At 40.2% G+C, this 24,219-nt stretch overlaps 3 protein-coding genes across 3 annotated transcripts; 2 read left to right on the top strand and 1 right to left on the bottom strand.

The window, feature by feature from the left end:
* The first annotated feature begins 757 nt into the window (after positions 1-757).
* Positions 758-6,674, top strand: LOC110834895 (uncharacterized). Its single transcript, XM_022074518.2, has 8 exons — positions 758-914; positions 1,209-1,294; positions 2,405-2,567; positions 3,098-3,277; positions 3,715-3,842; positions 4,524-4,747; positions 5,385-5,556; positions 6,333-6,674. The coding sequence occupies exons 1-8, from the start codon at positions 814-816 to the stop codon at positions 6,464-6,466; spliced, it is 1,188 nt and encodes a 395-aa protein (XP_021930210.2). The 5' UTR covers positions 758-813; the 3' UTR covers positions 6,467-6,674.
* Positions 6,675-8,505: 1,831 nt separating this feature from the next.
* Positions 8,506-15,634, top strand: LOC110834887 (uncharacterized). Its single transcript, XM_087340119.1, has 8 exons — positions 8,506-8,791; positions 9,769-9,848; positions 10,363-10,525; positions 11,126-11,305; positions 12,149-12,276; positions 12,698-12,921; positions 13,446-13,617; positions 14,016-15,634. The coding sequence occupies exons 1-8, from the start codon at positions 8,709-8,711 to the stop codon at positions 14,147-14,149; spliced, it is 1,164 nt and encodes a 387-aa protein (XP_087196245.1). The 5' UTR covers positions 8,506-8,708; the 3' UTR covers positions 14,150-15,634.
* rngo (DNA damage inducible 1 homolog rngo) lies at positions 15,207-20,224 on the bottom strand. Its single transcript, XM_022074517.2, has 7 exons — positions 19,793-20,224; positions 19,485-19,685; positions 18,773-19,027; positions 18,404-18,636; positions 18,063-18,255; positions 17,252-17,388; positions 15,207-16,687 (listed from the first exon to the last, which is right to left on the bottom strand). The coding sequence occupies exons 1-7, from the start codon at positions 20,052-20,054 to the stop codon at positions 16,607-16,609; spliced, it is 1,362 nt and encodes a 453-aa protein (XP_021930209.1). The 5' UTR covers positions 20,055-20,224; the 3' UTR covers positions 15,207-16,606.
* Positions 20,225-24,219: the final 3,995 nt, after the last annotated feature.

The following is a 24,219-nucleotide window of genomic DNA, read 5'->3' as shown; positions in this document are numbered from 1 at the left end:
AAGATAATATTAAAATGAACCCCAAGAAAACGGTCGGCCTGTGTGGACTGACTGGTGACTCTCAGAACAAAGACCAGTGATGGGTTCTTGTGACTAGGGAGAGAGGTGTTTGAGAACAGGGTCTTAACGAGGACATTCGGAGTTACGAAGGAGATTGTGACAGGAGACTAGATAAAACCGTGAAACTTAATAATTTCTACTCTTCACCGAACGTCATTAAGGAAGAAGGGTGAGGTACGCAGGTCATAAAGTACGCATGAGGGAGGTGGTAGATACAACGTTTTGGTAGCAGAATATCAAGAAACATCACAGGCACACATGAGATAATATCATTAAAATGGATCTTAAAGAAACAGGGTGGGATGATGCAGAATGGATTTATCTCACTGAGGATAGGGCTCTTGTGAACAAGCGTGAACTTTATCGCCCTGCTGACGGAGGCAGTAAGCACCTCTGAACGTTTGGTCAACTTCTACGAGACTACACAGTGCAACATCCCAGAAAACAGTCATCATCGTGTGAAATTTAGTTTACCTTATTACTGATATAAAATTCTGGATGAAGAAATCGTTCATGGTTGTCCGACCCTGACTCTGAAAAGAGACTTGCGCGAGCCGAAATTAACCGCCTATGTGATACGGTTGTTTGATTAGGACGCCACTGACATGCATCAGTTCACTCAATTTTCCATACGTTTCCCAATATCAATATAACGCCAGATGGCAAGTCAAGATGTCGTGTGATGGAATTGTTTCATGTTTAATAAATACATTAGCTGCACTTAAATACTGCGCTGTTCCAAGAGCGGCCTGTATGTTACTAGTCGTCATTATGGCTACTCTGAAATTCAAGGATCCCTCACCTTACATCATGAGCCAACAGATAGCACCGTCCGCCGATTACGCATACGCCAGGTTAGTGAAAATTAGATTACAATTATACATCTTAATTAATTCACATACTGTTATAAAACAAAGGTGTGGGGCATATAGAGTTGATTTAAACGAGAAGATGTTATTTTCGGTCCTCACGGCGGCAAGTATGAATATGACTGACTTCTGGGAAGTAGCGCGGTGTAGCGCGCTTTTGACAGCAAAGACAAACCGAAATCCATGTATAAAGTATCGGAGGTCCAAACTGTTATATCAGAACGAAATTTTTTCAATTAAATCTACATCTTAAGCCATTTGGATACATGTCTGTTGCAGGTACCTGGAAAACAAAGAAATGGCGTCCAAGGAAGGTAATCCACAAGAAAAGATCCAAATGGCTTTGTTTGGAGTTGGGAGGGCAGGTCAGTGAGATTACGAAATCTGTGTTGATAATTCGGTCAACCGAGTAATTTTAATTGGAGCGATAATGGAAACTGAACATCCAGTTTTTAATACAGACTTCGTAACAACTTTTGAATGCCAACAAAAATAAAGCCCGATATTAGGAAAAGCGATCAATTTCGGATTTTCATAAAAAAATCCTTAATTTTGTTCATGTAATAAGCAGTACTATTAAAAAATGTAGTTTGTTCGCATTTTGCTTACTCCATGGCTGGAAATTCTTTAACTTTTACTTCTTCTCGATAAATTCATTGAACACGATATGACACACTCTTATATAAGTTGTAGTTACATTAATATTTGCGCTGATGTAAGCGCAACATGTCGTAACACAATTTGGCTATAAAAACCCAAAATTTGTTTAACAATTTCAAGCCGAAACTAGACAAAATAATATTTAAAAAATCAGGCCCTGTCTAAAACACACACATCAGTTCTCTTTTACAGAGATCAATTGGTTTAATGTTTATGGAAATAATCACTGTCTAGTCTCTGTAGTCAAAATGCGCACTGACTGTTAAAACAAATGGTAGCCGACATATAGTTATCACTGAGTTTAAAAGGAGAAGACAGAATTCTGGGATATTGCACCGTGTAGTCTCGTAGAGCATCCTTGATGTTGGAGGCAGAATATACCTCTGAAATATCGGTCAATTTCTATGAGGCTACACAACGCAATATTCCAAAGGCTTATCATCTTCATACTCACCGCCGTGAGAACCTGAAATCTCACGGGTTTAAAGGGGTTAAAAAGTACCAGAACAGATTCGTAGACTCCGCTTTTAAAGTGGCTGTGAACAGAGTACAGACTGTTTAATTTGAAGAAGTGGCGCGTTTGAAGATACCAACTTCTAACTCGGCATATGTCTGCAGAGACCTATCAAAATCACGAACCAATTCAATCAATATGACAGTTCTGGGGGGGGGGGGGGGCAAAGCTGGCTTCCGAACACAAATAAGACGCGTTATTTGGCATAAATGTGCTCAACTGTCTCTGTTTCCAATGACTTAGATTTCAGTGATTTTCTTCAGCACGTAAACCCTTAGGGGGTCATGCTGGTGTGTTGCAGGGTCAATACATCTCAGTAACCTAGTAAAGAACCCATGGGTGATACTCCGGTACGTAGTAGATGATGACCAGACAAAGTGGGCTGCCATCAAGAGTTACTGGCACCTCGACAACGCAGAATTCCTCCTCAACAAGGACTCGGACAGAGTGTTTCAGGACACGGGGTGAGTTTTCATGACATGAGTGAAAATGTGACTCACTTCCGTGTAGCACCTTATAACACGGGCAATGATTTGTTCAGTTCTTGTCTGGAGGTTCCCCAACTTCGTCAACGAATATAACACTCTGCGCTTGTGTTAATTTCAATTAGCTCTCTAAAATCATACTTTGTATTTTTCAACATTGGACGTCATTCTTTCAGATACAGGAATTGGCAGTCCTGAGTATCGAACCCAAAAGCATACTGCAAAGAACACTGACAGCGTCTGAACCAAAGAAAGTAGTTTCGTTCCTTACTAGTTTAGGTCAACTGTGGATTGTATCTGTTTTCTGTTTACTAACCATATTCCAGCTGTGAAGTCCTGGAAATTACGTATAGTGCTGAGACATCGGAGATAATTGGGCAGAGAGGGCTCCCCACTCATGGATTTCTATTTTCTTTTCGAAGTCTGTGATGAAATGTGAATTGAATAAAAAAAAGAGGAGAAAGCGATCGCGACCCACTTGGCGAGCTAAGAGGATGTTGCCTTTTTAGTGTGGCTGCGGTGGTAGTGGCGTCCCCGACAGCATGTCACGAGGAGACCATTCTGGGCGCTCTACAGCATCGGAAACACGTGTTCTGCGAGAAGCCTGTAGCGCACAGCAGTGCCAGTTCCGAGAACTGCTACCGGTTGGCGGCACACTACGGCAAGACACTTTTCTGCGCCTTCAACAGGTAGCGCGATCACAGCATCAAAGTCATGTCCTGTCATTCATTATTATCATCTTTCAGCGGAACTGCAGAGAAAATGATTGTGAATCGTATTAATAAAACTCTTCGTCCATTTATTCTGAACAGACAGAAAGGGAACTACCATTTCAAACCATCAAATGGGCGTATCAGGACATTATTTGTTTTCTATTCTGTATGATGCAATTTTCTCCAGCCTCCTGACACTTCATCCTTACTAGATAAATACATTCTTTTCAACAACTTATTCTGAAATATTCTCAGTCTGCCGTAAATCATGTAAAGTTTCAACATATTCTTAAATGTAGTCTTGGAGCTCTTTACCAGTACACTTTGCACCTTCCGGTTTGTAGGATGGTAGTAGGCTCTGAACATAAAATGACGCTTCTAATTTACAAATAAAGACATTCGGTTGTGTGCAGGAGGTTCGATCCAGCGTATTCTCTACTGAAGGAGCAGGTGAGGCAGGGTGAGGTCGGGCACGTTCAGACCATCAAGGTGTGCAGCAGAGACTCACCACTACCCACCATCGCCTACCTCAGCACGTCAGGTATATTACCAGGCCGACAAAGCCTTTGGTGGGAAGGCAGACATCTATAAATCCACATACGTTAAGTAACCACTGTCAGAGGGACGGCTCCCCCTTGCGCTTGTGTTGCCAGAGTCCCCACATAATTCACCTGCTGCAGTTTTAATGAGGCACGCTATTCCGCAATTTTATTAAAAATTGTCAGTCTCCTGGTCTTAACGACGCTTGGTCTACTCCATGTGTCAAATGACAAGAGAAACGTGAACAATAAATTAGCAAGGATGTGGAAGGAAATAGTCATAGGATATTCTATAATACTATCCCAGAATTTCCATGAAGGGAACAAGGAAAATCACAACACACCTCATTCAGTTTTCCGCTAGCAACTAAATTATCAAACACATTAAAATAATGCACTTCTACGCCTTGACTATGCCCAGAAAATAAGCTGAAGACGATGCTGTTCTGGATTCTGAAGCTCTCATTTAAGGCCTGCAGATGCCAACGTTTCGGAGACATATACTGTCTTCAGTCATGAAGATGGAGACAGCACAGAATGTTTCTCCAAAATGATGGTATTGCGCTACAAACCGGCAGATAGTCTCACCCGGTATGTCTCAGGCAAACTCTAACCTGTATGAGGAGAAAGTCTAAAACTCAACTCACGACAATTTGTGGTATAGTTGCGTATTGCTGTTGCAGGTGGGATCTTCCACGACTGCGCGGTCCACGATATCGATATCATGTGCTGGATACTGGGGGAATATCCACACCGTGTCACGGCTCATGTTTATGCACACACTCCGGAGATCGCAGCCATAGGCGATTACGACACGGTTGCCGTGGTGCTTAGCTACCCGAGCGGGACTATTGGCCTGATTGACCTCAGCAGGAACTCCACATACGGCTACGACCAGCGACTGGAGGTACTGCACGTTTTGCGATTTATAGACGACGAACTGGGTGTGGAGAGTGTAAATCCTACTTCACAATGAGCCGGCAGTTGTAACTGTTAAAAAATTATGGACGGTAACCACCAATCAATGTCCTTTTCGTAAACAGGCTGAAGGGTTCATCATTCACAGCAACGTCTTTTGTTTACAGCTACTTCCTTGCATTTACACGCCTCACTGACTCATTTCAAAGGCAGGAAGTAAATGAAACTAAAGAAATTATATTCATGGAGATGGCTGTCTTCTGAGTTATAGCGTCGTGCAGTCTGATACAAGCGGCGACAGCCTTGATGATGAAATCACCAAGGACATCTGAAACTTTCGTAAACTTCTACCAGATTACACGACGCTACAGCCCAGAAACAGCCAACTACGTACAAACCACTGTGAAAAATTCAAATCCTACAGCTGAAATTCATGTACCAATCAAAATGACCAGAGACTTGTTTATCTAAAAGTTAACACGGGAGGGGACAGAGGTGACCTAATTGCGACTCTCCATTTTTCATGTTGTGTGTATCAGTGGTTTGTCAGTAAATCGATGTGTCATGTAGCACGTTTCAATGTGTCTCTCTCACATACACGGCACGTGTAATATCGTATGTTTCAGGTGTTTGGACAGCGCGGAATGCTAATATGCAACAATGAACGTCCTATGTGCGGCGTGGAAAGTCAAATAGGTCTGCGGGGAAGTCAAGACCAGCCCATCTATTTCTCCTTCCCGTCTCGTTACCACCGCGCATATGTTAACGAGATGGAACACTTCCTTGACGTGATTCAAGGTGAGAACAATAGCCAGTGGGATTTCAGGTTCTCACCGCGGCGATGACGAAGATGGCTTTCTTCTGGGTTTTACTTGCTGCCAACATCATCAGGGCGACACCTCTGAAACGGTGGTAAACAAACCGGACAACACAGAGTTACGACCCAGAATACAACCGTGATAATGATCGCCACTGATCCCATATAAACTCTCACGTTACACTGTACAAATAATAGTCACAAATCCAGTTATAATCGGTACGACTTCTATTTATCTTAACGGAGTCGTTGACAATAACATCTTTTGTTTCCATAATTCCCGTGCGTTAATACAGCATGAAAAGTTGTCAAATAAGGTTCCTAATGGCTGTAAATTAGCCCCCACCTTACCAGTTCTGACATCTCTGTTTTTTTCACTGCACTGCACTGTTTTCAAAGCATGTGATAAGTTCAAAGACACTTTTTTATATCTAAGATATGGCATAACGCATCATAAATTTTGTTGCCAGCTACTCAACAACAACAACTCACTTAAAGCATTGAAAACATTTATTGGCCCACCATGTACTCGAACTACGCATCACAAGTTTATTGTTGTATAAACGTAAAATCGTAAAAACAAATTACTGAGTGATCAAAATATGTTTTGTGTTTTTATGTTTTAAAATGTTGTGCCATAAAAATATGTTCTGCAGCATCGCTGATTACTACGTTGTGGAAAACCACAACCTACCAGTCAGCTGTTTTGACAGAAATCTGCCAAGACCAATCGTAATCCTGTTTCCTCTTGTTGCAGGAAAAGACAAGCTGAAGGTTCTGGGACATGAGACGCTGGCTGTTAGCAAAATTGCCTCAGCCTGCGAGAAGTCTGCGCGGACCGGGGAGTCAGTGGAACTAACATGGGGGCCCGACGATTTACCTCCGAAATGACGCCAATAAAACAAAATGGTGGCCGTTATGACAGCGGCTAAGAATTGAACTAATAATCTAGTCAGAAGCATTTGTATGTGCTTGATCCCAAACCATTTTACAATGCCATAAATGCATTATTCAAATTTTACAGAACGCCCTTTGAAGGCTTTGGAAGTTGGAAATGTAAGGGGCCCCTACACAAATCAATAAACACTGCTCAAACATTCTTCTGTAATAGTAAATTCTATGGTTAACTAAACTCGAAAATGAGGGCCACAAAAGCATACTAAGTATTATTTTGGCATTAGCTGTTGATGCTAAGGAAAATAAGAAAGGCGATGGATGAGAAAGTGGTTCAAGAAGTGACATATAAGCCAACTTAATCATGAGGATTTGTTGACGGGATTAGAAGAAAATGAAACAGGGGATTAGACCTATATGAATCTTTTTTTGCACATGGGTGTTTCAATTTATATACTAAAAGGAATTGTTGCTCCTTTGAAGATCTCAAATGTACAAATGCAATAATTCACCTTAAACGATGGCGAAATAAGGCTTCAAACAATGCGAGGATATTATATGGGTACTGAAGGAAACATAAAGGTAATAAATTAACTTTCCACAAAGCTGGAAAACTATAACACACTTCAATAAATTCACTCATGAACTCCCTTGCTCTTGATAAAACTACAAGTGAAAGAGATATTGTACAATATTCACACTAGACAACACAAGAAGAACTGATACGAATATATTTTAAACTCATTTATTGTTTCTTCAATCGCTGCAAAAAAACCAGCAACACTCCCCCTACACCATCTATTACAACCGCGAGCCAGATTTGTCCAACTAATATTGCACTTCTAGGGACCCCTTTACCATTGCTTGACTTGAAATATGCATCCCTTGACGCTGACAACTAAAGAGGAATCCAGTGTTTAATTTCTGGCTGGGACCGGGTTTTGCTTTCAAAATTTTAACACATATCAAATCAAATTATTTCGATACCAAATCTATACCAAATACGCTTACTGAATGTTACAATTTAGAAGAGGTTATGTCAACGTGCGTGTGTATTTGTAACGATTAACGAAGCTCGAAGATGCCTTGCGGAAAGTACAACTGCACACGATAGCTTTTGTCATAAATGAATAGACGTTTCCACATGGCACACGAAAACTTTCAGTGTGTAAGCCGCATATTCCAGTGGGGTCTGGGCGTGGTAGGCCCCTGTACTGTTGAGGAGAATTTGTAATTGAACTTCGGCTGTCATCCTAAAGGTTTCTGCGAAATGTTCCAACACCAAGCTATTGATGCTATATTATAACATATGAGCATGGCAATCAACAACCGTGAACTACACACCACAGAACGAAAACTGAAACATTCAAAAGCATCGACCAATAATTCTATGTTGGATGGCGCTTGATCTGCTGAGACCGTGGTGCAAATATTGAACAAAATTAATCTTCTCTCTGTTCAGTTAGTTCTCTCAGATTGGTCTGTTTAAGGTTCGGTCCCGGAACAGACATGTTCACCGTGGCAACCGTTCTGTAATAAGAGCAAACAAAAGTTTTTGCTTGTGTCCTTGCGCAAGACCTGGGCCAGTAGCGTGCGCAGACAATTACAAAAATAAACAGATAAGTATTGAAGTTCGTGTTTCAACGGTCAACAGTATATGGCGTGCAAAGCAAATCTCGGTCAAAACGAAACAGAAGTTAATTTCTGGGATATTTCACTGTGTTATCTGGTAGAAGTTTACTTGTCACCGTTAGAACCAGAAATGTCACAAAATGAAAGTCCTGCTGTCGTCTGGGTTGTTTAGCTGTGTAGTCTGGTAGATGTCCACAGTATGTGGGAGACAGCATTCTTCAGACTCGCCGCTCTGAAAACCTCAAATCTTACAACCCAGAAGACAGCAATCTTCACGAAAAACAGTAGTCGGCACGCCACTGGTACACTGTTCAATACAGTGGCGGAAATAAAAGAAAAAAACGTTTGGCTACATTCACCTTACGGCGTTTTCAATTGGTTGAGCAATGTATGGGCCGCTTTGCTATTGGCTTGATGAGCGAGTCACAACTGTTTTGGCGCCGAGTGTGGAAGGTGGCATAAATAGCTATGTAAATATCGCAACGCCACATAGTCTAGACAACACACCTGCTACGTGGCGGTTTGCAGTTTTTTTGACCCGTTGTTTCTTCTTACCTTATTTGTGTTTGCATTATTTTTAATTCGAAACAAATCTTCTTCCTGAATAATGGCTACTTTGAAGTTCAAGGATCCTTCGCCCTACACGCAGGAGCGGCCTAAAGCCCCAGCTGTTGATTTTCTATATTCCGGGTGAGTGGAAGAGATCAATGGGTTTCTTTTGTAGTGCACGTGACTCGTTATACGCGTTTTCTCTATCAGCTGGTCTTTTCAGCATTTTGAGATGCATCTATCCACTGCAAAAATTTTAAAGCCTTGCATCGAACCTTCTCCAAACTTACAAGGAAATGTGATGCAGATGACAAGCTTAGCATCAAATAATTCTAACGTGATGTAACATCAAAATGGCGATTTTTATACATTTCCATGTTGCGGTTTTTCGTTATACGCGGTGATTCATAGTAACACCCCCATGTACCAATAACCACACCTCCATATATAATGGGAGTCACCTGTACTTGACTCATATGTTTGTTGTATTGGTCATGATGACACCCAAAGGGGATAAATGCTCCTAAAATGAACACAAACAAGTTACGTATTAAGATGTATTCAATTCACAATACTTATAACAACCGTACACACATCACCGATGACGATGCAAGATGCTAGACAGTCATATAGCATTAAGCCCCATGCAGAGGGGGAATCCTTCACTGACACTAATGTTATCAGGGAATAAATTACCTTGTTTCATTTCCATTTCTTTCACACTATCGGGTTAAAGTCTGTAAAATATATATCGGCAGTTGTAGATGCAGGGTTTTTTTTTGTTTGCATTTTTGCATTTTTGAAATGTAACTATCCTTGGTTAGCTATTGTTAACATCATGTCTGGAGGCATATTAATATAAGTATGGGCCTAAATTATACTTCCACTTCACTTTTATGACCTCAACAGATTCTAAGACACACTTCAGCCCTGAAGATGGGGACAGTATGTTTATCCAAAACAGTGGCATCTACCAGCTGTCTTCAAGTGCTATTCCTAATACACCATTATAGAACTAAATATTTCATCAATAATTTTTGTCAACCTTCCTCCACTTCATCATTAAGCTCAAGATTTTATAGTCAAAAGAGACACATGTTGTATAATCTTCATTGCAGTTTCCTGAAAGATATTGCACTACAGCTGACAGAAAGAGAGGAAATTGTCCAGCTGGCACTATTTGGTGTTGGCCGAGCAGGTATGACAGTTTCACTCATAGACACTGTAGTTTATGCTAGGATCTACCCCTTGTACATTAAGTAATTAGTGATAGATTCCGAACATTCAACATGAACAACACATAAAATACCAACAGACCCCAACCTGAGCCAAACCAACTTAACCCATATCAACATAACCTATATTCATAAGATTCATTTCATTATCATCTCATATCATTTCCATCTCAGTAACTGTTTAATAGCTTTCTGCATGTATATTTCACCAATCTGTGCTACTTGCCTTATCCAGTGTAACTAGAGTGATTTAATTTTTATCAACCATGCACTGTGGTTTATGCACTGTCCAGCTGATCACATACCACAGTAAAATACCACTAAACCAATATTCCCAGAGATAAGTCTGTTCAACAGTACTTTGGGGGTTTAAATCCTCTAACCTGTATGATAAAGGTTAAACATATAATAATATATTATTCTTTATCTAAATATACATAATAAAATCTTACTGCCACTGACTGTTCTTTATTGAAGGCACCATTCACTTGAGCAGCTTGGCCTATAACCCCCGGGTCAAGCTACTGTACATTGTGGATGACATGAAGGACAAGTGGGAAGCCATCAAGAAGTATTGGAAACTAGAAGACACTCAGTTCCTCTGTAGCACTGATGCTGATAAAGTTTACCAGGATCCGAGGTAGGAATAATCATTAATGCGAAGGAGCATAAGGGTTAAGTATTATTGCTATAAGATGTCTCCTTGTCCTCCATTGTAACTTACTAACAGACAGACTTAAGTCAGGGTGTCAGTTTTGAGAGTTGCATAGCAACATGATATAATGAAGTTAAATTTTTTAGCTGTGAGTTGAATCATGCCTTCATGCTGCAGTATGTAGACAGAGTAACCTTTTAGGTTTAAGTGAATATCTTTTGTATCATTGACAGAGTGATGTCCAAGCACTGATAGTTCCAATCACTTGGAAAAGAATAGTTTCTCTGAAACAACCCAACTGTTTTCAACTGACAATAATCTTTTACTTATACCAACATCAAGCATGTTACCTAAATTATAACATGTCCACTTGTATTTGGGAGATACCCAGTTCAGCCATCAGTATACAGAACAGATATCCCAAATAAGGATTTTCAAGAGTTTCCTCAGTCCCTGAAGCTAACAGAATATGCCTTGAAATAGGAAAGGATCGAGAAACAGGTGACTGTACTGGGTGGTATAAAGACTGGTGGGAATAATCCTTGAGGTTAGGTTAACATGATGAACAGTCTTAACACATTCTAGAGTAAAAGCTGTGCTGGTGGCAACCCCTACCAACACACATGAGTTGATTGTGACAACAGCACTGGCTCATTGTAAAGATGTTTTCTGTGAGAAACCTGTGGCAGAGAGCATCCTAGGTGCTGAGCGTTGCTACAAACAAGCCAAGCAAGCTGGGAAATTGCTGTTCTCTGCCTTCCAGAGGTAAGATGCCACAACTATCATGTTGATTCTTTAACAGTTCATAACACTGACTGATTCAGTACACTGTAAGTATGTTGGGCATTGCTCGTTGTCTGAAGTATATTTAATTTACACAACATTCTGGAAGTTGAGATTCAAGATTCTCATGGAGGTGAAGATATTAACTGTTGTCTTCTGGGTTGTGATGCTGTGTAATCTTGTAGGTGGTTAACAGTATTTCAGAGAACATACGTTGGTGTAGTAGGAAACTTATTAATTCATCTACAAAGCTTTGTAATCTGACAAATTTGTTATATAAACCAGCCAAAATTTCTAGGACATAAGTTTAATATAATTTCATGAGTTTAAATAAAGCAGGCACATTATAACTGGTAGCTAGAAAAATAGTCAAATATCAGTATATGAACTTAAGATGGCTCAGAATAGATAGTGACATACAATCACCAAATGAAGAAATTATACAATAATGGGGCTTAAAATGAAAAGTTAATTAATAACAAGGAGACTGACTTGTGGCTAAATGGGAAAGATGAGAGAGAATTATATTATTAAAACGTGTAAAGGTACAAAAAGGTAAGAGAACAGTTATAATTTACAACAAAAATGTTTTGAAATATTGTTGTTTTAGTCAAAAACAGAAAAGATGAAAGAGGAATATGGAAGTTTCTGTTTAGGTTAAGAAAAAGCAAATACTATGATATGAGTAGGATATTTACAAATAAGAAGGGGCTTTGGAAGGGCCTTCAAACAAGTACATGTCTGATCTGTAATGGTGGAGACATATGAATGACATGCAGGTAATTTATTTTTCAACAAATGTGAATGAATAATCTTGTTCTACAGGAGATTTGACCCAGCTTTTAGCAACATTAAGCAACAAGTGAGAAATGGGGAGGTTGGCCATGTGCACACCATCAAGACATGCAGCCGGGATGCTCAGCTGCCAAGCCTTGAGTACCTCCGCAGTTCAAGTAAGTGACTGTAACATGAATAGATTTTATAACCTGGTGCCAATCACAGCACCTGAAATCTTGGTGAGATTTAGAAGACAAGCTGATATATTTGTGTATACCAGATTAGAAGGATTAAATATCGCTTAGCATCAGATAGATTATAGCAAGGAGAGCATCTGCTGCATGCAAAATCATGTAATGTATACAAGAAGAGTGACCAGTATTGAAGTTAGATGGGATATCAAGTAATAAAGGGTAGGCCATGTACAATTTAACAAACTGCTGACATGTCCCTAAAAATGTAGCCAGCATAATAAGCAGATATAGGAGTGGCCAATTTCCATGAAAACATTTATTTGCTTATATAAGAAAGGGTGTAAATGATCAGGGATCATGTGTAAATATCTAAATGCACATTGAATATTTAATACATCAATAGGTGGCATCTTCCATGACACAGCAGTGCATGATATTGACCTCATGTGCTGGATACTTGGAGAATATCCAACACGTGTTGCTGCGCAAGCATCAACTTTCACACCTGAGATTGCAAACATTGGTGATTATGACACAGTTGTCATCACGCTACAATTCCCTAGCGGAACACTCGGCATTATTGACATTAGTCGACTGTCATCTCATGGCTATGACCAACGTATTGAGGTGAGATGCCCCTCTGATCTTGGCAGCTTCGAATCTTAACAATAATGTTTGACCACTATCACAGTGATCTTAACATGTATGGCCTAGTCTCAAGAGCATTGATCTGAGAATGTATTTTCTTAATTTGTCTTTTGTGTAATGCTCAGATGAACATAATATATTCAAGAAGTGTCTGGTACTGGATACTCTGAAATTTTTGTAATGTCTGTCAGAAATCCCAGGAAAATTCAAGGATGAATGATGAGTCACAGTGAAAATGGTGATGGTAGAAAATTAGAAAGTATTGAGATGGAGTAACCTGTAAGAGCCTTGATATTAACAAAGTGTTTAATCAGAATATGCTGTCATTTGAAAGCAACAAGTTAAGGAGGGGAGGGAGAGAGATACATACATAAACATGATGATAGTGAATGACTCATTTTTGTTGTATATCCAACTTCATAACCAAATACAGAAGACTGAGAACTTATAAACTTTTGCATGCAACACCTTCTCACTTCCTACATGCATTTCGCTTTCTACAGGTTTTTGGACCACGTGGAATGTTGACCTCCTCCAATGAGAGACCAATGCCAGGTATAGAGAGCCACATAGGGCTCCAAGGAGGTAGCACAGTGCCCATCTACTACTCTTTCCCCTCGCGATACAAGATGGCATATTTGAATGAGATGGAGCACTTTCTTGACATTCTGCAAGGTACCTATAACTTCTTGTGGAACTTTCATGCTAATGTGATTGATGGTGTTCCTCTGGTTTGTTGCCCCATGTAGCATTTTGGCTGAGTGCCAACATAGTATGCTAATTACTCCATTCATTTTTATGCTTATGTAAAATAGTTCCCAGTTTCCTTAAACCTTTAAAACCAAATGTCTGCATGGAACCTCAACTTAAATATGCAAGACAACTGATCCTCCTCATAAACCAGGATTCATAATACATGCATGTACAGTACATGCAGGAAAAGACCAATGGCCTGGACAGATTGTAAAGAAAGAATAGTACTGGTATTGTCAATGCTCTGAACTCATGTGTTTCTCATGGAAGTACTCTGATACAACATGTTAACTCTGTGAATACTCCAATCATAATTTCAGATAAATCAAAGCCAGCCATCTTGGGGCATGAGACACTTGCAGTAAGCAAAATTGCATCAGCCTGTGAGGAATCAGCACGGTTGACTCGATTTGTGGAATTAGAATGGGAACCTGAGGACAACCCACCTAAGTAGCATAGCAGCAGTCTTCATACTTCAACAGTCAGTCCACTGTTGACTGAAAACTAATCTTTCAGTCACCCAAGGATCAAAGAAGCAGTATTTTTTGGAAAACACATACATCAGCACAAAATAGAAAACCATTAGACGTGCTTTTATAATGTTAAAATTATGTCCCTACCATTGTATAACTGGAAATGCTGGAGTAAACATCACATGGGTTCCATCCGTTCATTACAAATTTTAATTTTGATTTTATGATTACAAATATTTTGCATTCAAATCACATTTGACTTCTGATTCCCATTAACTACATGAAATAGTAAAGGAGTATTTAAGGGAATAGTTACAGTTGTGTATTTGCTAAAACAGCTTGCTGTTTTACCTAATGTTTTGTAAAATAAGCCTGGTGATGGCTTGTTAAATCAAATCATCATCTTCTTCTATGGCACAACAGCCTGAAGTCAAGCCTTGGCCTCCTCCCATGTGGGAGGTTTCTTTGTCTTTGAAGTGTGCATTTATGAGTAGTGAGTGACAAGCCCACTGCCTCTGCACAATTTATACTCAAACCCGATTTGTCTGCTAGAGCCATCTATTAGTGAATCAGGAGAGATTTGGGTGAGAATTGGTCGCTGAATTTTGCTTATGAAACATCTTTCTTGTTCATGCTTGTAAGGTTCTTTTATGTGCCATAAATCTAAGAAATGGGACCACTGGCTTTACTTCCCTTCCAAAGGAAGTTGTCACCCTTGAAAATCCACCGACTTCAGCCGGGTTTGAACGTGCGAACCTTGGGTCCAGTGGCGAGCATGCTAACCACTAGTCCACCGAGGGCGACAAATCAAAACATGTTACTTATACAAATCAGTTTTATTATTTAACTAATATAACACTATTACTAGTTAAGTAAATAAAGCTACTTTGTTGTAAGACATATTAATATTCTTACATGTTTCTTAGATCATGCATGTCATTATTGTCCAAGGTAGGAACCAAACAGAGCAAAGGTGAAGAGATATAGGATCATGTACTGTAACTGCCAGGGCAGCTACAAAGAATTACTCAGTTCACAACCTGATAATACAAGTTTATCCAATATAGAAAATACAACAACTTTGTTCTTATAATACAATTAACACTCATCTTCCACTAGAGGTATGAAAATGTAATATAATCCTGTACTTCCAATTCAAACTCCACATCTCCAGTGTGGAATACATTTGTTACCATATGAAAGTCAATACTAAATCAATTTTCAAACTATTAGAAAATGTACAGCACCATCTACCATAGTACAGTTGCCAAATCAACCTGATTTTTTGTACACAACCATATAACATTTTGATATCAATGTATATTAAATAAAAAAGAAAACACACAACTTCCTTTATTCCTGTGTTATATCTTTAACAAATGGCATTAGTTACAATTTATATAGTCTGTACCAGCAATTCTCACAATTGTATAATTAGATGCTTAATAAAGCCTTTTATTTTCTTATTTATGCTTATATTTAACTGTATACATCTACACATGTTTGGAGAAACATGACTGGAATTAAATTTGCTTTCTTGTGTTATAGTGCAGATACAAATACATTAACACACTGCACATAAGGGTGACATTTAACCTTTATTGGTCATGCAACACAGCTCACGTGTATTTCATTGACTTGAGGTACTTTGTTTACAAATTTCAGACAATACTTAATTTTTCAGACATTAAAGTAGGGAGGAGGTGATCTTTCTCAAATACTGCAGTTTCAATTGGAAATGCTGTAGTATTGGCATTTGTTAAAAACTGCTGGTCAAGATTATAAATTGTCCATTTTAACTTTTATACAGACTTTAGCACAAAGAAAAGTCAATGTGTTATTTTTTATAGTTTATTTTAAATTATACCTGTTTGTAAAGTATTATACATTTGTTGAAGGTTTATATGAAATTTTACAGAGCAGCAAAAAAATACACTGTACTGAGGCACATAACACCAAGTATCTGTGTGTATGTGGTCAGGAGGATAAGAGCTTCATTGCCACAAACAAAACGAGTCAGAAAAAAGCCATTCACCAGACTAAGATTACACTGACTGATTATAATGACAAATGGTAAAGCAGTAAACAGTAACAGCTGTGCTGCACTATATATGTAACTCATACATACTGACTAGTGTGGAAGACAAACTAGTAAAACCATTCTGATTACCTGATGCATAAAAATTATATAATTTGAAACAAATAAAACTTAACTGTGACAACTCTAAAGTTGACATGTCTGGCTAGTGGATGTTCTATTTCTTGGTACATGTATCCTATAGCTCCTCAACACTGTTCATCTTGTTTTAATCCTTTGGTTCAGCAACTTTACTCCCCTGTGTCAAGCACGTGAAGATGTTATCTCACTTGGAGTACGTGCTATTATACTTCTCTGCAGTCAGTCACTCATAAACTGCACTTGACAATGTAGCAGGAAATCAGAACTTAAGTGCTTTGGCAAACAAAGCTGCTGTGGCTTGAGTCTTGTCGCCTCGAAACCGTCGCAATTCTGCAATTACCTGTTGGTTTAGACACAAATGCAATGTCTATAATGTTAGTTAGGTTTAATTTGTCTCACATCCCTAATAAATCAAATACAGTGATAAATTTGGGTATGGATAAAAATAAAACATTGTGGAAATAAACCAATAAGTGGTTACCTGCTCTGTTGTTGCTGTATCCACCAAACCTGGGATTTTGTGGTTACCTGCTCTTTAGTTGCTGTATCCACCAAACTTAGGAGTTTACTATACAATATGTTGTGTGCATGATCTCAAGATCCTTGCCGGCAGTAGCATAGCTACTTGTAGGGTCTCCCAAGCTGTACAGATCAAGAGCGAGGTTCCAGACTAAGACACACTTCGGTCCTCCAGGTTATGGGGGTTGGGCACTGGGTTGACGAACAAATCCCATAAAGGCAAAATTTGTTGAGAAGACAGTACAATTGAAATCCCAACCAGATGGATATTTAGGATTATGACTTGGGACTTGGGCAAAGATCTAGGAAGAAGAAAAAATTGGCTTACAATGTCTAAGGACTGTCAAGAATGGAGGAAAATTGTGCTGGAAGCAATGTACCTTACCTGCTCACGTGTAAAACCCAAACTGACTAACTCCCGCACTTCATTTTCACCAAAGTTGTCTGTTGGCAGGATGAGGATGGATGGGTCACGAGGTATTGTACGACTGCTGCTGCTGCTCCCACTACTAGCAGCACCCACTGTCATGGCAAGAAATGGAAAACAGTACTATCATTAAAGAAAATACATCAGTGACAGAGACCGGACTAACAGCATCCAGCTCAAATGTTATCCTAAAATAACTACACTGTTTCACTTACCAGCACAGGTCAACAACTACTAGCTCAATCCAACAGTCAAACAAAAATTCAAAGTACCTGTCATACGCTCCATTAAAGAACTGCACTACCCACACCACTGTAATTGCTCAGCCTTATTACTATCAAATAATATACAAGTCATACAAAATATTGTCCTTTATGTTAGCAAACAACTGAAGATGGACTGTCTTCTAGGTTGTTGTGACATGTAGTCTGGAAGAAGTTTACCAATGTTACAGAGGTACTTGCTGCCTCCATTATTAGGATGATCACCCTATTTCATAAGATCCATTTTAAAATTATCCTCTCACCTATGCCTAGGTCTTCTGAGTGGTCTATTCCCTTCAGACTTTCCCACCAAAATCTCTTATACATTTCTTAATCCCCAAGAAGCTGAACATGCCCCGCTAATCTCATCCTCCTTGCATTTATAATCCTAACAATACTTGTTAATGAGTATACATTAACACTTCCACAAATGTGACTGACAATAAAGACATTATCACCGACTAGTTCATCAACTGGTTATAACAAAATTATATGGCATTACCAACCTGATTCTCGGCTGTTCTGAAGAGCACGAGCCAAATCCCTCTCTTCTGCCTCACGAACAGACCGTCCAATTACATCGTCATCACTCTGGCTTGACAGCCGGGCACATTCAGGAAGCTCCCTCTCTGACAGAAATGGAGTCTCTGTGTCTGTTGTCCCAATTCGTAGAACATTATTTTTCAGATCTATTGAGCACTGTGACAAAACTGCAATTAGTTTAACACAATCATCATACAAATTTTCTGTAAACCCTCTTCATAGGCAAGGCACAGAAGGCAAGTCTACTTGCATGTAATACCTACAAAACTAGTTGTGGGTAAAAAAACAGACAAGTCAGATGTACCTGATGCCTCTTAAGCATGTCAAGTCCAAGTAGCATGTCCATTGGCTGCTCCTCCAGCACCGAGAATGAGGTTGTCAAATAGTCAGACTCAATCTGTATCTGTACCATATGGATACGTCCAATGATTTTTTGAACACCAACACCCTTCGCAATTCCAGCCCAGCGTGTGTCAACTAAGCGCATGATGTGACATCGCTCAGCACATGCTGCTGACATTATTGTGGTCTGGGCACCTGTGTCAAAATCAAACAATAAATATCACTAGTTATAAGAGCACAGTAACCTTATGTTGGTTGACATACATGCTTGTCTTTTCTGGTAGACAACTTTAAGAACTCATCATACAGAACTAGAAAGTAAAAACAATACCAGAGTCAATAAATGCCTTCACAGGAAAACCATTGACATGACAGTTAATATACAGCATGACAACTGTTCCAAACGTCTCTGGATTGTATTCCATAGCTGCTTCCATATTTGCTTCAATGTTTTTTTGTCGGATTTCTTCGGCAATCAGTCGCTGGGCTTCTGTGTCAAAGGGATGGGCATTCATCATTCTAATTCTTTGTCTCTGTCTTTCTGCCCGTGATTCCACCTGCTCCCTAAGTACAGTTCCAAACTCATCTGCAATAAATAGATTCATCAATAATTTTTTACAGGAAGCGCATCAGCCAGGGGCTTTATAAATGACCATTCACAATGCAATACATATTTTAAAAATATGAATCTTTTACAGAGGTTATTATTTATTTCAAAATTCACAGTGTTTTCTGATGTAAATGCTAAACCAGGACAGAATGAAATGGCAGAATTTTGTGAACCCATTAACAAACTTACAAGTGCTGCATGATCCTGAAGTGTACAATGAAGAGATCAATGTTATTATTAATCTTTTAACTTCAGTGATAATACTTACTGTTCACTGACATATCAGCAGATTTGCTACTAAACACCTAATATCAAGGATTTAAATGCCAATACACATGCACATGTATGCCAAAGCTAAAGCTAAATATAAATATAAATATAAATATAAATCTAACAAGCTTCAATGCTTGTATTTGTAATTTTACAGCTTTACCAAGATTTCCAGAAAGCAAAGCATCAGCCAAGCGAGGATTGTTCTGCTTCAAGAGAGCAAGCTGATCTGGATTCGCTAAGAACATATCTCTGATCAACTTTGGATCTTCTTCTTGTGCTTGTGCACCTGGGACTGTATGGCTTGGCCCCTGTCCCAAAGAACCAGGAACTTGAATGCCACTGAAGTCGAGCATTGGAAGACCTACAAATAATTATACAACCACTTTCATAAAAAAACCATGACTGATTAAATTAAGATCATAGAGCTCATGTGTCACAACTTTTGTCATTTTTGAAATCGACTCTTACCCTGATTAGCAGCTGCAAAACTGATATTGGAACCTGAAGTGAGCATATGCTGTAGAATCACAACATCACCATCCCGAATACCATGATCCTTCAGCGACTTTTTGTCATCTAATAATGGCATGCCGTTGTGTGCAATAACAATTTCTGGAGCTGGATATCCTGATTCCACTTCACAGAATGCCTTAAAATTTTCCAATTCTAAATCTTCACTAACATCCAACACAAATATGTCATCGGATAAAGTAGTAACCGTGATCTTCATCTCGTAAATGTATTCTTGAATATCTTACACTTGGGGAAAGTAATAAAAAACAAAACTCGTTTTGTGTATAAAAGAATACGACTGAAAAACCATACAACAGCACAGCTCTTCTTCAACAGAAAACAGCAGAATCACCGCGCCATATTTGTTTATTACCGTAACAATCAGAGAGCACATATAAACAACCATACCTACTACCTCCATCTGACAGATAGATACCAAGAACTACCGTCTCTATGGTACAACTAATTCACGAGAGATGGCAGCTCATTGTATTTGCCGTTTCTGCACTCTTCCGGCAACCAGTCTCAATTTCGAAGCTTTATTAATACACACCAAAACGTTTTCCAGCGCATTGGTATAGCGTCGTTATGGATTACAGCAAATAATAATTCTAGCAGTACGTAAAAGATTTTATTTCCCGAGGATTCCTACGACAATTAAGAAAGTGCATGAGGCTACTGAAAATCAGTAGACATTATATTCACATTTCTGCAACAAAGAAAACCGTGGTAAATCACAATCCGACACTTCAGCTTATGACCTATGTAAATCCAAATCTCGACGACACAACTTTCCATGTGAAGTTAAAATTGTGGGTTTATGTGTTTATTCCCTCATAGCTCGAAAACGGATATACCGATTTGCACTAAAAGTGCTGTGCTTATTTCTTGCGACCAAGAAGAGATCATATCAGGGTTAAATTCCGGAAAAGTGTCCAAAGTTTGATTCCCGCTGAGGGCTTTTCCGTAGCTCAGAAACTAAGCACGATAGAAGAATGGAGCCTGGACCAAAGCAGTTTGTATCGAAGAAGGGGTTGCAGAAATGAAGTCCATAAATCCGAAAAAAGCTACCCTCGGTTCCATTCCCAGTGAAGTTAATTTCCGTAGCTCGGCCAGGAGAACGGCAACAAAACCAATATGGAATCGACACTGGGCATCGCGACACCTACTGCAGCAACTCAGAGTTCAATACCGAATCAAGCCAGGAGCATCGAGACGCCACAAAACAGGAGACAAACCAACACCGAACGTCGGGACGCTAACAAAACATTCCCCATATAGCATGCAAGAGATTATTGAAGGCACAAAACAAGTCGCTGCAAAATCGACATCAAGCATCGCGACGCCTATCGTCACGAAACTGGCTCAAGATTCAGACACCAGAGAAACAAGATACGACTTAGCAAAGCGACGTCAAATCCAGATGCTATCAGTGGCTAAAACGAAACTGGAATCTACAAGACACAACGCTGGAAAATCGACGCCGAGCGTGCGACGACTAAAAATCCGAAATACCGTCAATAATAGCTTCTGGAAAATATAAGACACAATGCTGGTAAACCGACGCCTAGTGACGTTATCAAAAGACGCCAGAAGACGCATATAACTATGGTATGACGTTCAGAATAATACTAGACAATCGACACTAAAGGTAGCGACTCTTTGGTAGGACGAAATTTTACCAAAGTCAGCGCCCCAACCTAACCTAACCTAACGTAAACTAACCCAACCTAACCTAATCTAACACAATCTAACCTAACACAACCTAACCTAACCCAACCTAAGCAAACAAACTTAACCTAACACAACATAACCTAACTTCACCAAATCCAACCTAACCTAACACAACCTAAACAAACACAACCCAATTTAACCTAACCTAACAACCCAACCAAACCAAACCCAACCTAACGTAATCTAACCTAACACAACGTAACCTAACCTAACCCAACCTTACCCAACCTATCCTAACTCAATCTAAACCAACCCAACCTAACCTTACCTAACACAACCTAATCTAACACAACCTAACCTAACACAACCTAACCTAACCTAACTAAACCTAACCTAACCCAACGCAAGGTAGATGGCTTCTGGAGGCCTTGCAACATTACTGGTCAGGAATTTAGTGAATCGACGCCAATCTTCGCTACGCCGAACATCACGACGCCCTCGAGAGACGTCAAATCACCGCGGACTGGTCTCCTGATGATACTGGACACATACCAGACAACCGACGCCGAGCGTCGCGGCGCCTGCTATGTCGACGACACAGCAATAACGCAGGAAAGATTCTAACACACTTAGAATACCATTCGGGGGGACTTTAAGAAATGGACGCCCGGCGTCGCGACGCCTATCCTCGCGACGCCTGAAAATAACTCAAAAGTGACGCACAAAAGTTCCTAGATGACATTGAATACTCAAGTACAAAACCGACGCCGTGCGTCACGACGCCTAGTGACGTCATAAAGAGGCGCCAGAAGACGCATATAACTATGATATGACGTTCGTAATAATACTACACAATCGACGGTAAAGGTAGCGACCCTTTGCAAGGACGAAAATTTACCAAAGATGGCGCACCAACCTAACCTAACCTAACCTAACACAACCTAACCTAACCCAACTAACCTAACCTAACCTAACACAACCTAACCTAACCCAACGTAAGGTAAATGGCTTCTGGAGGCCTTGCAACATTACTGGTAAGGAATTTAGTGAATTGACGCCAATCCTCGGGACGCCGAAAATTACGACGCCCTCGAGAGACGCCAAATCACCGCGGACTAGTCTCCTGATGATATTGGACACATACCAGACAACCGACGCCTAGCGTCGCGACGCCTGCTATCTCGACGCCACCGCAATAACGCAGGAAAGATTCGCAGACACTTAGAATACCATTCGGGGCGACATTAGAAAATGGACGCCCGGCGTCGCGACGCCTAACCTCGCGACGCCTGCAAATAACTAAAAATTGACGCACAAAAGTTCCTAGATGACATTGAATGCTCAAGTACAAAACTGACGCCGAGCGTCGCGACGCCTGCTGATGTCATCAAGAGACGCCAGAAAACGCATATAACTAAGGTATGACGTTCGGAATAATACTACACAATCGACGCTAAAGGTAGCGACTCTTTGCAAGGACGAAATTTTACCAAAGACGTCGCCCCAACCTAACCTAACCTAACACAACCTAACCTAACACAACCTAATCTAACACAACCTAACCTAACACAACCTAACCTAACCTAACTAAACCTAACCTAACTAAACCTAACCTAACTAAACCTAACCTAACCCAACGTAAGGTAGATGGCTTCTGGAGGCCTTGCAACATTACTGGTCAGGAATTTAGTAAATCGACGCCAATCTTCGTTACGCCGAACATCACGACGCCCTCGAGAGACGTCAAATCACCGCGGACTAGTCTCCTGTTGATACTGGACACATACCAGACAACCGACGCTGAGCGTCGCGGCGCCTGCTATGTCGACGACACAGCAATAACGCAGGAAAGATTATAAGACACTTAGAATACCATTCGGGGGGACTTTAAGAAATGGACGCCCGGCGTCGCGACGCCTATCCTCGCGACGCCTGTAAATAACTGAAAATTGACGCACAAAAGTTCCTAGATGACATTGAATACTCAAGTACAAAACCGACGCCGGGCGTCGATTTTCTAAGGTCGCCCCGAATGGTATTCTAAGTGTCTGAGAATCTTTCCTGCGTTATTGCAGTGGCGTCGAGATGGCAGGCGTCGCGACGCTCGGCGTCGGTTTTCTGGTATGTATCCAGTATCATCAGGAGACTAGTCCGCGGTGATTTTGGCGTTTCTCGAGGGCGTCGTGATGTTCGGCGTCGCGAAGCTTGGCGTCGATTCACTAAATTCCTGACGAGAGATGTTGCAAGGCCTCCAGCCTTCTACCTGGCGTTTGGTTAGTTAAGTTAGGTTAGTTTGTGTTAGGTTAGGTTAGGTTAGGTTGTGTTAGATTAAGTTGGATTAGGTGAAGTTAGGTTAGGTTGTTAGGTGTGGTTTGGTTGGGATAGGTTAGGTTAGGTTTGGTTAGGTTAGGTTGTGTTAGGTTAGGTTGTGTTAGGTTAGGTTGGATTAGGTGAAGTTAGGTTAGGTTTCGTTGGGTTAGGTTAGGGTAAGTTTGGGGCGCCGTCTTTGGTAAAATTTCGTCCTTCGAAAGAGTCGCTACCTTTAGCGTCGATTGTTTTGTATTAATCCGAACGTCATACCATAGTTATATACGTCTTCTGGCGTCTTTTGATAGCGTCACTAGGCGTCGCGTCGCCGAAACAAGCCATATTCAACACAGGTGATCCTCAGAACTCCTTTCAACATGAAGAGGTAATACCGACGCCAC

The sequence above is a fragment of the Zootermopsis nevadensis genome, unplaced genomic scaffold (genome assembly GCF_977971745.1).
Source record: "Zootermopsis nevadensis isolate Lab colony 2312 unplaced genomic scaffold, Znev_1.0 Znev_ptg000061l, whole genome shotgun sequence".
Classification (NCBI taxonomy): domain Eukaryota; kingdom Metazoa; phylum Arthropoda; class Insecta; order Blattodea; family Termopsidae; genus Zootermopsis; species Zootermopsis nevadensis.
This window is presented reverse-complemented; position numbering and strand designations above follow the sequence as displayed.